Raw genomic sequence first — 15132 nt, forward strand, 5'->3', positions numbered from 1 at the left:
TTTTTTTTTTTTTTTAGGGCTGGGGAGATGGCTTAGAATTAAGTGCTTGCCTGGCAAGCACAAGGGCCTGAGTTCAATTTTTTTCTGCAAAAAAATAATTTTTTATTTTTTGTATTTAGTACAGGGTCTCACTATGTAGATTGGGCTCGCAGTGATCCTCCTGTTTTCAGCCTCCCAAGTGCTGAGGTTACCGGCCTGCGCCGCCACGCCTGGGGCGGGGCCCGCACGGCATGCCAGGGGTCGAACCAGACTGAGATGGGCTCTGCCTAAGCAGGCGCTTTAGTCTGCTGAGCTGTCTGGCCGGCCCATTAGTGTTTTATTATGGTAAAGGTAATCTGTTTACCTTGTGACAGGTTTTTTTTTTTTCCGGTATTAGGGATTGACCTCAGGACCTTGTGCTTGCCAGGCAGGCTCTTATGCCACGGAGCTGCATCCCCAGCCCTTTTTATGGTGAAGGAAACACTCATTAATGCCACTTGCTTGGGACACCTTGAGTCATGCCGCTTTCTGAAGCAGTTGTGGGGTCCTCTCAGGGGGTGCTTGTCTTGCCTTTCTGGTTGGTTGGTGTTTTGTGCCGTTTTGAGACAGGGTCTCCCTGCTGACGAGGCTGGTCTCAGGCTGTCAGCAGCCCCTGGTCTCAGCCCCTCAGGCACTGGGGTGGTGGGCATGCCCTGCTCCCCCGGTCCCCTGTTGGGTCTCTGGTTGTGCTGTCTTGGTGTCCTTGGTGTGCTCAGAGCATGGACCTTTGATGGTCCCCCGGCTTCCAGGAGAGCCAGAAGTCAGGGGGCCAGACCCAGGGGCTAAGGTGGCAGGACACAGCCCGTGTCCTTCCCAGCCCCTCACTGTGGAGTGCAGCATCAGAGTCACCTCATGAGACCCTCAGGAAAGAGGACCCCAGAGCTGCTTCAGAAAGTGGCGAGGGTGAGGGGTGAGTGCTGGAGGCAAGCGAGAACGTGTGGAGGGCTTCGTGGCAGTGTCTTCTCCTGCGGTGAAGTTTTGAGCACTCACTGTGTACTTTGTAATATGTTTTGCAATTCAGCGTATTTCTCAGTAGGTGGAGAACATGTCGGCCTTGTGCTTTGAAGTCTCTGGACTTCAAAGTTTTGTTTCTCTAAAGCTCGTGGATGGGTTCTCCAGGGTAGGGCTCTTGCGGTCGCTGTTGGGCCTCTGCCACTCTCCCTGCGAGGGCTCAGCCCCGGGCCAGCAGTGCCACACGGCGCTTTCTCCTCATGTTGGGGCTTTGAGCACCTGGAGGGTGTGTCGGTCTCCAGCACACAGTGTCACCGTATGAGGTCCTCGAGCCTCCAGGATCTGGCTGTCCAGGCCCCCTGCCCTCTACACCTCAAGACACCTAGCGGCCACTGCAGAGCCTGTGTGCAGCACTGCCCAGAGATCCTGCTGCTGACCTGAGCCCATGCGCGACAGGGCCGGGGTCTGTGGTGACTTGGGCTCCAACCCCACCTCCTCAGGCTATTCCTGGTCATTGAGTACGTCAACGGCGGGGACCTCATGTTCCACATGCAGAGGCAGAGGAAGCTTCCGGAGGAGCACGCCAGGTGGGCACTGCCAAGGGCCCATGGGGTGCCAGTGGGCAGGGGTGGGGGCAGCTGGGCCTCGGGCCTCAGGGCAGGCCGGCATGAGCCCTCATGTGGGGACAGTGCGTTGATGGGAAGGCGGATAAATGGCGAGGAGCACGGCCGCCCCGTGGGGTGGCAGCCGTGAGGGCTGAGGACAGGCCTGCAGGCCCCACCCAGGTGTGCCCCCCCGAGCCATGGTTCTGCGTCATTGTTCACGTGGCAGCACCATCGGGGTTTCGTCCCTTCCGCTGCTGTGGTACATCTGCCCTCCTGAGCTGTTCTCCACTCCTTCCTATGCCCCATGCAGCCGTGAGTCACCTCAGACCCTTTCCAGGGAGGGTAGGAGAAGCCAGGAGTGGCACGTAGCCTACTCGCTGCTTTTTTTAAATGCTCCGGTAAGATCCCCAGAGCGCACTCGCACTGTGCCAGCCAGCTCTGCGTGCGGAGGTTCGTACACCTTGCCGGCAGCTCTTCCTCTTCCGCGTGGAGACCTGCTGCGTGCTGGTGCACATCTGGAATCTCGAGAGCGCAAAGGACTGAGGCAGGAGGGTCACAAACTCACTTGCCTACCCTGGCAAATGGAGTGAGACCCCGTCTCAAAAATCAAGAGAACGGGATATAGCTCAGTGGTTTAGTGCCCCCAGGTTCAATCTCCAGTATTACCCTGCCCCCAAAAAAGTCAAAACCAAAGCAAAGCTAGGTGTGGTGGTGCATACGTGTAATCCTAGCACTTGGAGGCTGAGGCAGGAGAATTGCCAAGAGTCAAGGCCAGACAGAACTACAAAGCTAGGGGCCGGGGAGATGGCTCAGTGGAATAAGCGCTTGCCTGGCAAGCACAGGGGCCTGAGTTCAATCCTCAGTTCCGCAAAAAAAAAAAAAACGTAAAAGAACTACAAAGCTAGACCCTGTCTCAAAGAAAAATAAAAACCAATTGGAGATAGTCCCATTACACCTGGCCCCTCTCTGCCCCGCTGTCTCGGGGGACCTGACGCCCCAAGGCCCTCCTCTTTCTGTGCTTGGTTTTTGTCCTGCACAGGTCTGCATGGCCTCTCCACGCTGTGCCACGCACCAGCAGCTCCTCCCTGAGAGCTTGAGCAGCGGCCCGTGGCACGGGCGCCTCTTGTCTTCATCCACCTCATTCCGTGCTCGGGAGCGAATGCTGTGTGCGGCTCCGACCGGAGGCCCTGCTGTCCCCTCTGGGTGCAGGCGCAGAATGGGGTCATGAGTCCCCTGCAGCTGTCGTGCCTCCCCAAGGACCCCACCTGCTGGTTCCCGTCCCTCTAGTTGGCGCGGGCCAGGGCCTTGCCGCCTTTGTGCCCATTATTTCCTGGCCCTCTCATGGTGGCTGCGAAGGGTACCTTGTGCATGCAGGACTGAGCTCCCTGAGGATTGTCTGTTCAGCCAGCCAGCTCACAGCTCGGCCCCACAGGGCGAACGCAGTGGCATGGACATGGAGGGAGGTGGCCTGGTCCCGCTGCCCCTGCTGACCGGCCCCGGCTGTCCCCGCCCAGGTTCTACGCTGCCGAGATCTGCATCGCACTCAACTTCCTGCACGAGAGAGGCATCATCTACCGGGACCTGAAGCTGGACAACGTGCTACTGGACGCCGATGGGCACATCAAGCTGACCGACTACGGCATGTGCAAGGTGGGGCCCGCCACCCGCCCACCTGCCCACCCGCCCCACCTGCCACAGTGACCCCGGGTAACTGTCCCCACAGGAAGGCCTGGGGCCTGGTGACACAACAAGCACTTTCTGTGGAACCCCAAACTACATCGCCCCTGAAATCCTGCGAGGAGAGGAGTATGGTGAGTGAGGGGGGTGTGGGCAGGGCCTTCCCACCCTGGCAATGCTGTCTGGGCCTGACCCTCTGGGCCCAGAGCAAGGCCAAGGGGAGAGGTGCCCCTGGCCGCCACACCCCCGTGAGTGCCTGCACTCCTGTCACGCTCGGCTGCTGTCGCCAGCCCCCACCCACATCTCTGCAGACTCCTTGTGTTCCCTGGAGGTTCCTCATCACAGAGCCCTAGGGGGCCATAGAGCAGACCGACAGGACCCACTCGGCACCCCCAGCAGGGGGTGCAGCCCATGTGGCCGCAGGTGACGCAGGCGTCACGAGGGCCTCTGTCTGGACCTGACGCCCTGTCTGCCATGCAGCCCACACATCTGCGTGCACCTGTGCCCGCATCCTCCCTGGTGGGAACCCACAGCAGACACACAGCTTGTGTGTGCCGCCACACATGTTTGTGTGCTGTGTACATGGCCTGCTGTGCACGCGTGTGCACGTCCTGTTCCCGGGAAGGTGTGTGAAGTGCTCCTGCACGTGTTCACATGCTTTCCTTGCCCTAAGGCGGGGAGGACAGGTTGGTGGGCAGGTCTCTGTCCCGAAGGTGATGGGGCTCCCGGGAAGCCCTGTGGGTACCCAGCAGAGGTTGGTCAGCAGATCCATGGCCAGGGAAGCCCCTGCAAGCTGTGAGTGTCCCAGACAGAGTGAGCATTAGGAAACGGGACAGCGTTGGGCGCGTGCGAGGAAGCTTTGCGAGTGCAGGCCAGCAAGAAAGAGCTACAGTGGGTTTTGCATGCACGGGGTCGGTGACGCCACTGGAGGGCCAGGTGACAGCCAGGGACACCCACTTGGGCTGGACACCGACACTGCTCACGGGATGGCATGCTCCAGTGGCCAGGTGGGGCCGGCTGCCCGCCGGCCTGACAGCGCCTGCTGTGCCCAGGGTTCAGCGTGGACTGGTGGGCACTGGGCGTGCTCATGTTCGAGATGATGGCCGGGCGCTCACCCTTCGACATCATCACCGACAACCCTGATATGAACACGGAGGACTACCTGTTCCAAGGTGCGTGGCTGTAGGGGCACGGGCCCTTCTGGGGGCCACTGAGTGGGTGGGGTAGCATAGTCAGCGCAGTTCATACCTGGGGTGACCTGCACAGCGTGGTCACCTGTGCCAGCCAGCCACACCCAGAACACCGTGGCACCCTGGGCTCTTGGCAGGGCCCAGCCACGGGATACCTGCCCAGTAGTCAGGCACAGTGGTTGAGGCAAGAAGATCACAAGTGGAATCCCAGCCTGGGCATTTCAGTAGTTGAGTGAGACTCAGAGAGTAAGAGAAGGGCTATGGATCTCAGGGCAGGGCTGGGGCCCTGGGTTGAACAATCCCCAGCACCAGAAACAAGCCTGGAAGGGGGTGGGGATGGGGACTGTGCTGTCCATGGGCGCCCTCTGGTGGCCGTGGGCATGGAGAGCGCGCGGAAGCCTTCCTCTCTCCGCTTGCAGTGATCCTGGAAAAGCCCATCCGCATCCCTCGCTTCCTGTCGGTGAAAGCCTCACATGTCCTGAAAGGATTTCTGAACAAGGTACCCTCGCCACGCTGACTCGTGTCCCTCAACAGTGGCTCTCGGTTTGCGCAAGGATTGTGGTTTCCGCTCAGTATTACGCTCGCTCCGCTTCCATTGCTATGCAGCCAAGTAAAACGGAGGGGGGTAGGGTGAGCGGGCAAGCAGTGGCTGGGGAGAAGGCCCTGCTGTAGGAGGGAGCGGGCCGGCTGAATCTGGGCCTCTGATCCCCAGGACCCCAAAGAACGGCTTGGCTGCCGGCCCCAGACCGGCTTCTCTGACATCAAGTCGCATGCCTTCTTCCGCAGCATAGACTGGGACCTGGTAAGCCCACGCAGGGGCTGGGGCGGTGCACACGCAGGGGCCGGGGCTGTGCAGGGGACTTGCCGCCTGGGAGGAGGCTTGGTCTCCATCAGAGCAGGAGTGGGAAGTTCAAATTTTTTTTTTTTTTTTTTAAGGAAATTAATTTTTTCTTAATTTTATTTATTTATTTTTGTGTGTATGTGTGTGTGGCCAGCTCAGCCCACCAGGGGGCGGGGCTGGCTGGCATGTGGTGCTGGGGGATTGAACCGTGGTCCCTGTGCTTTACTTGTTCTAAGTAGGTGCCTTAGACCACTGAGCCATCCCACCAGCCCCAGGGAAGTTCAAATTTGACGTGGTTTTAGAAAACAAGGTTACTGGGGTACAGCCTATAAATAAGATTCTAAGTCCACACTGGGCCCCTGTCCCCACGCAGTGAGCGCCCAGGCTGCAGCAGCTGCTCCCAGTGGAGGTGTGCAGGCAGCTTCTGCTCCAGGGCTCCTTCCACACGTGTAGGCCCCGGGGCTGGGAAGGGCAGCTGGCCTTGGGCCCTGCTGCGTGGGCCAGGCTCTGGCCCGGTACTGTGCAGCCCATGCCCTCTCCTCAGAGCACAGAACTCTGGTGCTTTGCTGCGCCGTGTGGTGGTGATGTACAGTGACTGAGCTGTGATCCCAGCCCTCTCACTGCCTCCCCGACTTCAGCTGCCACACTTGTGCCCCACCTTCGGGCATGAAGGGCTGAGTCCCCCAGGTCCTGGGCTCCTCAGACCTGGGCCCAAGGCAGGGTGGTCTCCATGGCCCATGGGGACACAGTGGCCAGTGGTACGTGGCCAGCAGCATGGCCAGGCAGCCCACTCACCAGTGTTTCCACTGCCCCCAGGGAGACCCTTGCCCACTCACAGGCTCAGTGCCTCCCATGCCAACCTGTCCAGGCCAGGTGGCCCCTTCAAGGCCCCTTTGTGCCTCAGTTGGTATCAGGGCCTTGTGGCACCTGTTGTGTCATGGACACCTGCTGACTGCACATCTCCTTTCTCTAGGGCCTGGGCCTTGGGGCTGCCCAGGAAGATGCAGCTGTGAGACTGTCCCCAAGGGCCCAGTGTGTGGCCTAGGTGGCTGAGGAAGGAGTGGGGAGTGAGCAGCCAGGGACGGGGCTGAGAGGGAGCGGGGCACCTCACCCAGACCCTACCTCACCTCTGCACTGGCCTCAGCGTCCCTGCGTGGTGTGGGCCCCAGCGCCCCACAAGGAGGGACACCCAGGTGTCCACTCTCTGGTGCCTCTGGGTCTCTGGCCCATCTCCCATGGGTTGGGTTCCTAGGGACAGGAGCATGCCTGTGACCAGCTGTAGACTCAGTGTGGACAAGATGTGGCAGAGGTGGCCCAGAGCGGGGTGCTGCAGGGACAGGAGGAGCTGGTGCGGGGGGAGCAGGGTGCCCCTCCCACGGGCCCAAGACCTCTGGTGAGCTGGGCAAGACAGGCGCTGAGCATAGGTCCTGTGGTCCTCAGCACACACAGTGCCCCCCCGCCCGTCACCCACCACTGTGGTGGGGGCTCCTGGCACCTGTCAGGCTCCACAGAGAGCGCTCGGGCCTGGCCTGGTGGGCAGAGGCAGCATGGGCGCCCCAGAGCAGACTCAGGCTGTGGCGTTCAGTTCAGACTGCGCGGGACTTGGTCCTGCTGCAGCATGCTCTGCTCCAGCTCTTTTATGTGAATCTTTATAAGAAAGGAAATAAGAAAAGCTTCCATCACTTTTTATCAGAAAATATACTGATGCCTAAAACGGGTCCTGCGTGAAGGAAGGGACATCGTGTGTCCTGCAGCCCCCCATGGGCCTGGAGGTGACCACCTGAGGTGTCTGCCCCCGGCAGTGTCCTGCGTGCACTCAAAGGAGCTGCCCTTTCCGTGGCGTCATGGTTTTCTGTGTTGCCCTCTCAGCAGGACTCGGTCACTGAACGAGTTCCCAAGTCCACATTTTCCTCCCAGTGTGGTTTCTGCCCCTTGCGTTGGCCCCGCCATGCCCGAGCAGGGAGAACAGTCCTGCCAGTGGCCCGTGTAGTCCGCATCCTGGGCTGCCCCGTGTGTGGTCCCACTCCAGACCCCACATGGCCAGTCAGCAGGGCGGGAACAGGGTCCACAGAGGACAGCAGTCTGCTCCAGCAGCGAGCCGGGCCCACACAGGAGCATGAGTGGGAGAGAGGAGTGCACGCCTGTGCGTGCGAGTGAGGGCGTGTGAGGCAGCTCCTGCTGCCACAGCAGAGGGCTGATGGGGTGCTTCGGGACAGCAACGTGCTGGGCTCAGCGCACACGATTGTCATCCCAGCACTTGGGAGGCTGAGGCAGAAGATCACAGAGGTCAGCCTGGGCTACATAGGAAGACCCTGTCTCAAAGCAGGTGGCCCCATGGAAGAGTGCCTCGGTTGGGAGGGCAGGAGAGGCAGCGGCAGTGCCCACCTGGGGGCCCCTCAGGTGGGCCCTCATGTCCTTGTGCAGATGTACAGTGCCACGTGCACCCGTGCCAGGCCCTCCCCTGCCCACGTGGCCTGCCTGTCCTCCTGGGTCTGCTGCAGGGCAGGAGGGTCTCCACAGCACCTTCACGCCTGGGTTCTGAGTCACTGAGAAGAGAATGACCCCACCAGCCTAGGCTGCCGGTTCTGCGGCAGACGGGATGCAGACCTGGCTGCAGGGTCCGTGTGTCCAGCGGTCTCCAGCTGTGTCCCAGGTGCAGCCTGCGCCACCCACGCCCCTGGCTCAATCCCAGTCCCCCGGCACAGGCGTCTCTGCTATAAGACGCCAGAAGGCTGTCGCTCACCGCTCTGTGTGCAGTACTCGAGGTGCTGGCAGCTGCACCCGGCCCGCTCTGACAGCTCTGCTGCCTCGGTTTCCCCAGCTGGAGAAGAAGCAGGCCCTGCCTCCCTTCCAGCCGCAGATCACAGATGACTACGGCCTGGACAACTTCGACACGCAGTTCACCAGCGAGCCCGTGCAGCTGACCCCAGATGATGAGTGAGTGCCCCTGGGCTGGGAGCCGCCCTGGCCACAGGTGGGGAGCCTGCCGGCACGCGCGCGCGCGCAGTGCCCACCCCCACAGGCTGGTGGGCCCTGCCTGCCAGTGTGTGCACACAGCCACCACTGCCCACTCTGCTTCCAGGGATGTCATAAAGAGGATTGACCAGTCAGAGTTCGAGGGCTTCGAGTACATCAACCCGCTTCTGCTGTCCACCGAGGAGTCCGTGTGAGGTCGCGTGCGTCTCTGTCCTGGACACACCCGTGAATGACCCTGTAACTTTATCCTTAACCACAGCATATGCATGCGAGGCCGGGCACGAGGCTCCGCGCAGCCAGGCAGGGACGTGGCCGCCGACACGCAGAGGGACAGAACAGCCTCTGGCACCTGTGCCCTCGGAGGCCAGCTCCGCTGGAGGAACAGATGGTTTCTTGTGCCCGTGCCGCGCCGGGGCCGTGGTGACCCTGCACCTGGGGGAGACTGTCGGCCGCCAGAGGTGCGCATTGTGGCAGAAGCAGGGCTCAGTGCGCTGACCGCTCCTCCAGGGAAGTGAGCGTGTAATGTCCCGAGGAATAAAATGTGCCGATGGTGTCGCAGCTTCCCTCTGATGCCTTTTTTCTGAGTGGCACCTGCCCGAGTCCCGGGTGCAGCCGCACCGAGGAGAGCTGAGCCTGCGGTGGGCCGGCAGGGCAGGGGGGTCACACCCAGAAGAGGGCTTTTCAGGTTCGGAGGTCTCCTGTCCCGGTAAGTTCTCATCTCCAGTTCTTAGCGCGCTCAGCCACGCAGAGCTGAGGCCGTGTGGCCGGGCCGGCCCACGCTGGGCGCTGTCTGCAGCCCCATGGACTGCGACGAGAACCACTGGATCGCAGATTCTAGAACATGCCACCAAAGCATCAGTAGACCAAAAAGCAAAACAACGACAAAAGGAAAACAAAATTGAGAATGAGTTGTGCACAGTGTATTTCCGAGAACACGAACTCGTGCCTCCAGGGTGTCTTGTGTTCTGTATTTGATTTTTGGAGAATTATTTTTATCAGTATACGGTTCTCAGAGTTAGAAAATTTAAAGATACATGTGTGACGGACCCTAGCCTTAACGTTGACCATATGCCCAGAACACCTGTGACCACCGTGTCCCGTGGAGCACAGCCCCCACCCTACTCTCCGGGAGGGCAGCATTCTAGAGGGCTCAGCCAAGCCCTTCACGGCTGGGCAGCGAGCTCGCATGCCCGAACCCCGTCCCACACAGGGCTGGTGGGCTGCAGAGGATATGTTAGGAAAGGAAAGAGGCGACGCTGGCCCTGCCCTGCAAACCCTGCCACCCGCAGACAGCCCTCCGCTCCACACTCAGGTCTCGCCCCCTCGCGGCTGGGCTGCACGCACTAGGCCCAAGGTGCTGGGACACGAAGCTGCGTGCTGGACACCCCCAGCGCTGCGTGGCAGTGGCACAGGTTGGGGCGCCCTGCCCCTGGGTGCCCCTCTTCCTCTGCTCGTGGACGCGTCTCAGCCAGCAACCCCACCAGAGGCTGAAGTTGGGAGATACAGAGCCCCACGGCCAGCGCGGGGCCCCCCAGGTGGTCACTGCTGCCCAGATGCAGAGGAGACCCCAGGAACCCTTGCCACGGGCTCTGCTGCCACAGCCCTGGGTTCCTCAGGGCTGGAGGCTTTTATTTAAATACTGCCGTGTTGCCAAATAGCTTGTGGTTGCCAGTTGGGCAGTACAGAAGTGTGAATATCATGTGCTCACCAGAAGGGGAGATTTTTATACACAGCAAATTGTTTTATAAATTAAAGAAAGGCAAGATATATTGGTGTGTGCTTGGGAAAAGCCCTAAGCTTGCAATGGCTCCGGCGCGGCCGTGCGTGGCTGTGGACGTGGCTCCTGACGCTGGTGCCCCCATGCCTGTAAAGCGGTGCCCACGGCTGTCTGTGGGCACAAGCGGAGCCCGTGGCGGGCCGGTTTCCCGCTGTGGATGATGTTGTCACCCTCCACGCCGAGGTCCTTCCTACTCTTGCATATCTATTAAAGACTTTAACAAAAATGCTGAAGTTGTTACTATTTTTGTTAAAAGCAGGTATTTCAGGGAAGCAGTTTTTAAAGCCATTTTCTCAGACTTCATTTTTTAGGCTAGATTTACCAGCAACTTGGAGGTCCAGGTCCCCTGTAGTGCCCACCACACACGCTCAGCTGTCACTCCCATGGCCGCTGGTGGCAGTGTGGCATCCTGTGATATGTGGCTCGTGCTCTGGCCCACCACCCCAGAAACCCTGTGCTCCAGCCCCACCTTCCTCCTGTGCCCAATTGGCCTCTTCCAGGAGGGTGTGGGCTTGGGGGAGGTAATTTCTGGTGTCAATATAAGGAATTTCAGAAAACCAGGGACAGCGTGACTTCGGGTGTCCCTGGAGAGCTTAGGGCCAGAGGTGGGTGGGAGCCCCTGCATCCTGCTTCTGCCTGAGGCCCTGGTATTGAACCCTGCCCACATGCCTGCACCAGAGATGCGTGCCCAGGACCCTCTGGTGTGTGCACATAGGACTGGGGTGACAGACTCTTCACAGGGGCGGGCACTCAGCCCCCAGTCCTGCATGTCCCTTGGGAGGACAGTGCAAGTCTCCAGGGTCCTGAGCCTTTGCACCATGCCTGGGGGTGCCCAGGGTTGCCACAGCCAAGAAGCTGGGCCCAAGCTGGCACCAGCTGTGGTGAACGGCAAGAAGACGGCACAAGTCACCCTGTTCCCACGCGCCACAGGCATGACAGCACAGAGGCCAGGCCAGGCCCCTCTCCAGATTTCCCACTAAGGAGAAGCTACAGCAGGGCACAAGGCAGGAGGCCTCAAGTTAGAGTCCAGTGGGGACAACTTAGTAGCTTTGTAAGACCCTGTCTCCAGGGCTGGAGAGATGGCTCAGTGGTCTAAAGCACCTACTCGGAACAAGCTTGGAAAAGCACAGGGACCGCGGTTCAATCCCCCAGCACCACATGCCAGCCAGCCCCGCCCCCTGGTGGGCTGAGCTGGCCACACACATACACACACACAATAAATAAATAAATAAAATTATTTAAAAAAAAAAAAAAAAGACCCTGTCTCCAGACAAAATAACTTAAAAGGAGTTGGGAATGTGGCTCAGTGCAAGGGCATTGCATTCAATCCCAGGACTGCCCGAGACCACCATGTGAGGTTGCCTGGAACAACAGCCTTACCTACAAAGGGGTAGCCTGGGTAACAAGGCCCCAGCTGACAATGAAAGGGCTCTGCCCCCCCCCGGGGGAGTGGAGTATGGGGGCGCTGTTTTATGTTTTTATCATGATCAGTACAGGCCTCTACCCTGACACCTATGTCAGAAAATAAAAACCAACACCCTGGTCTCACTGGTGAGAGCCCAATTTAATGTGCAGGCCTGGAGACAAGGGTTGGGCAGGGCACTGGGTCCCCACGCTGCCCCCAGCAGCTACCATTCCACGTCTTCCGTGCTCTCGGCCAGGCACTGTGCGAGGTGGCTGTCCACATCCAGCTGGGCCATCCTGCAAGACAAGCAGATATGGCACTTGGTGAGAAGTTGCCCTGGAGTGGCTGGGGAGGTCACACTGGTGTCCCCTGTCCTGGGGAGTGTCACAGGGCTCCACCCCAAAGGTCAGCTGCAGGCCAAGACTCCTGGCCAGGACAAGCCAGGCATGCAGGTGAGGCAGGCACTGCCCATCAGGTATTACATCAGCGGGCAGCCCTTCTCCTGGAGAAATGCCCTGCACAGGGGCCGCTCTCAGCGAAAAGGGCCACACCCGGCTCTCAGGATTTGCTCCACAGGCTCAGGGCTTCTCATGAGCCTGGGAGGACTGCATGGGGTCCAGGAGAGGCCCAAGCCTGAGCTTGGCAGTGGCCCAGCACTCTCGCAGCTGGTGACCACAGGTGCCTCCTGGGCCTCCCAAGGGCAGTCAGGGTCCTGCTGGGGTCACAGCCCCTGCCACCAGGCTGTACCCACGCAGTGGTCAGCAGGGCTGCCTCCCTGGCCCCAGTGTCCACACAGCTCCACTCCCTTGACTCTGCTGAGTCCCTCTCTGTGCCCCCTCAGCTGATCTGTGGCCACCCCAGCCTGGAGTCCCCGCCCTAGGCCATAGTCAGAGAGTGGGAGCAGGGCAGACCATGCGGCTCCACAGGTTGGCCCCCGGCAGCCCGTGGCCCGGTCCATGCCACAGTGCCAACCCTCGATGAGACACCGTGTGTCCTGAGGACCCCCCGTGCCTGCCAGCCAGCAGAGACCGCTCTCCATGCAGACGCCCGGGCACTGGTTGCCTGCCAGCTGCCAGGCGTCGACAGGGAGGCGCCTCCCAGCCCAAGTTCAGACCAGGGCCCGATGACCCTCCTCCTGCCCTCCTAGTCAGGGACCTCAGTAGTGCTCTCTGCCATCCTTGACAGGCACAGGTGGCACCCCCGGACACAAGCTGCAAGTGTGCTGGGCTACTCAGTTGGGGACCTCAGTGCGTAGGGGCCACCTGCTCACCCCCGGGCAACCCTGCCTCCATGTACCTCTGCAGGGCGCCGGGGACCTCGGGCCATCCTGCCAGGGAGTCCAGTCAGTGTCCCTAGACTGGTGACCCTTAGACCTTCTTCCAGAACCTGCCTGTAGGGAAAGCCCACTGGGTGGAGTGTGCCTGCAATCCCACCGCTCTGAGCCTGAAGCACGGTGGGAAGTTCCAGCCCAGCCTCGAAAGTGAGCCAGTGAAGACCCTGCCTCAAAATAAGCATGCAGAAGAGGGCTAGGGATGTAGTTCAGTGTGAAGGCCCTGCATTCAAGCCCCACTACTGCGAAATAAACAAACAGCTGTGTTCAGCCTGATCTCTGCACTGCACACGGCTCCAGCTGTCCTTTGGTGCAGCCAAGCCCAGGGCATAGGCTGGTACCCAGTGGCTCCCAGCATCGTGACAGGGCCACCATGGGCCCCGAGCCCACACAGCGCCCTGAGTACATGGGCCACAGCCTTGCCCCCGCGCCCTCACACCATGGCCACACCAGCGGAATTTGAGGCCCTGTAGGTCCCCTCCCCGTCCCATCTGGCTCAGTGACCCACTAAAAGCACCTGACTTGCTAAGACAGGACCCCTTGCGGACAAGTCGAGGCACTCAGCCCACTGTGTGCACCTGCTGACAAATCCCGCACGTCTCCTGGGGTTTTCCTACAGACTCTCCAGAAACGCACACGGCACAGGACAGAAGCTCCGGCCGGCCGGCCAGGAGGGCTGGCGTGGGGGGGGCAGGGGCAGCGATGCCCCCCTGCTGCGCCAGGGCTGTCGAGTGTGGCCCTGTCACTCTTGGGAGGTCGTGGGGAAGCTGAGTGTCATGTGTCCCCTGGGGCCATCCCCAGGGCTGTGGGTGCCACCACACCCACCCAGCCTCTCATCCGCACACCCTGAGAGTAGGTGAGCGTGCTGCGCTTAGTTTTCCTTGTTTGTTGTCCCGAGCAGCTAACTTTGGAACCCATCCCTGCACTTTCAGCTTCCAAGCCAGAGACAAGGGACACATGCTCTCCTGCCAGCCAGGCAACATCTGGAACCTGCAGACAGAACCCTGGCCAATTCTGAAAGTCACATGTCCACGCTCTCCTGACCTGTGCCCAGGACTGGCCTGGTCGTGGCTCCTTCACGCAGCCAAGCTGGTGTGCTGGCGCACACCGACCCACGCAACCCCAGCACTCTAGGAGGCTGAGGCAGGAGGATGGGAAGTGCACACCGGGCCTGGGCAACTATGTCCCCTTGTGAGACCCTGCCTCAAAATAAGAGCCAGTGATGGGGCCCGGGGAGATAGCTCAGTAGAATTAGCACTTGCCTGACAAGCACAAGGGCCTGAGTTCAATCCCCGGTTCCACCAAAAAAAAAAAAGAGCTGGTGATGGATATAGCAGGATATAGCTCAATGTGAAAGCCTGGGGGTCAACCCAGTAACTTCCCCCAAAAATGGACTGAGCAGGAGTCAGGACCCACCAACCGGACAGCTGGGACTCAACTTCTCTGTAAAACTGGGTTCCGTTCCCACCTCAAAAAACTAAGAATCATCTGGAGTTGAAAAAAACCATCCCCAACCCCCCCCCAAAGGTACAAAGGCCTTGTGGCTGTTTCAGGGGGACCCAGTCTGGTGACCAGCAAGGGCTGGGGACAGGCAGGGGACACTGTACCCCTAGCCACCTGGAACACTGGGACTCCCAGGCGAGGGTCCCGCTCGCCTCAGCGGCACGAGCCGGCTTTCCATGTGTGCCACAGGCCTGTGGCAGGCAGCCCCTCAGCTTCCCAAGCTGGTCATTTAGGGGCCAGCACTCACTCAGGGGCGAACTCCTTCTGGCATAGGGGGCAGCTCCGCAGGGTCAGCAGCTGCTGTGGGCTTGGAGCCGGGCAGGAATCAGGCACACGCTGTCCTTCCAAGGATGGGGCAGGGGACCCCCGGGGACGCGGCCTATCAGCAGGGCCCCCGCGGGCTGGCGGAAAGGGTGTCCAGGTAAAGGCCTTGGTCCCTACAGTGAAGACCTCCGCGGCTGCAGGGAGCTCCGGCCCCACTTCCTGCAGAACAGGGGCTTGTGAGGCCAGGCCAGGGGCACGGCCTGGGCACCTGCCGCCAGCCTGCCGTCCCTCGCTGGCACACCTGGCGGGGGAAGGTAGGCAGCGGGGGCGGCGGCCGGCCGGCCGGGAGCAGATCTGAGCGCACAGCACACATCAGCGCGCCCCACAGTTCGCTCTCACCACTGCTGGGGGGCACCTGGGGGCCGCCGCTGGACGACGCGGGAGGGTCCCTCGGGCCTTCTGCGGCGGGAGGCCTAGAGGGGTCCACAGCACGGATCGGGGAGGAGGCCCACGCGGAGGATGGGGATGGGAGCTTGGGGGGCTTGGGGGCTCAGAGTGGGGCTCAGAGGGGCTGGACGCACAGCCGGAGGCCGCG

General features: G+C 60.8%; 2 protein-coding genes across 3 annotated transcripts in view; one reads left to right on the top strand and one right to left on the bottom strand.

Moving 5' to 3' along the window:
• Positions 1 to 8544, top strand: part of Prkcz (protein kinase C zeta) — an 85963-nt gene extending 77419 nt beyond the window's left edge. The window contains exons 10-17 of one of the 2 annotated variants that reach the window (XM_023699418.1): positions 1470 to 1556; positions 3089 to 3224; positions 3298 to 3385; positions 4304 to 4423; positions 4861 to 4940; positions 5154 to 5243; positions 8104 to 8219; positions 8365 to 8515. In XM_023699418.1, the coding sequence (XP_023555186.1) occupies positions 1470 to 1556; positions 3089 to 3224; positions 3298 to 3385; positions 4304 to 4423; positions 4861 to 4940; positions 5154 to 5243; positions 8104 to 8219; positions 8365 to 8452 (805 nt within the window). In that variant the 3' untranslated portion in view covers positions 8453 to 8515. Of the gene's footprint in view, positions 1 to 1469; positions 1557 to 3088; positions 3225 to 3297; positions 3386 to 4303; positions 4424 to 4860; positions 4941 to 5153; positions 5244 to 8103; positions 8220 to 8364 lie in introns of both variants that reach the window. The other variant, XM_004639594.2, reaches the window with a different exon arrangement.
• Positions 8545 to 11578: 3034 nt separating this feature from the next.
• The window catches only part of Faap20 (Fanconi anemia core complex associated protein 20), a 7951-nt gene continuing 4397 nt past the window's right edge, over positions 11579 to 15132 (bottom strand). Inside the window, exons 2-4 of the mRNA XM_023699373.1 lie at positions 14839 to 15078; positions 14521 to 14756; positions 11579 to 11736 (exon numbers count right to left, since the gene is read on the bottom strand). Of these exons, the coding sequence (XP_023555141.1) occupies positions 11664 to 11736; positions 14521 to 14756; positions 14839 to 15078 (549 nt within the window). The 3' untranslated portion in view covers positions 11579 to 11663. The remainder of the gene's footprint in view (positions 11737 to 14520; positions 14757 to 14838; positions 15079 to 15132) is intronic.

This window comes from Octodon degus, unplaced genomic scaffold, assembly GCF_000260255.1.
Source record: "Octodon degus isolate 3935 unplaced genomic scaffold, OctDeg1.0 scaffold00113, whole genome shotgun sequence".
NCBI classification, from domain to species: domain Eukaryota; kingdom Metazoa; phylum Chordata; class Mammalia; order Rodentia; family Octodontidae; genus Octodon; species Octodon degus.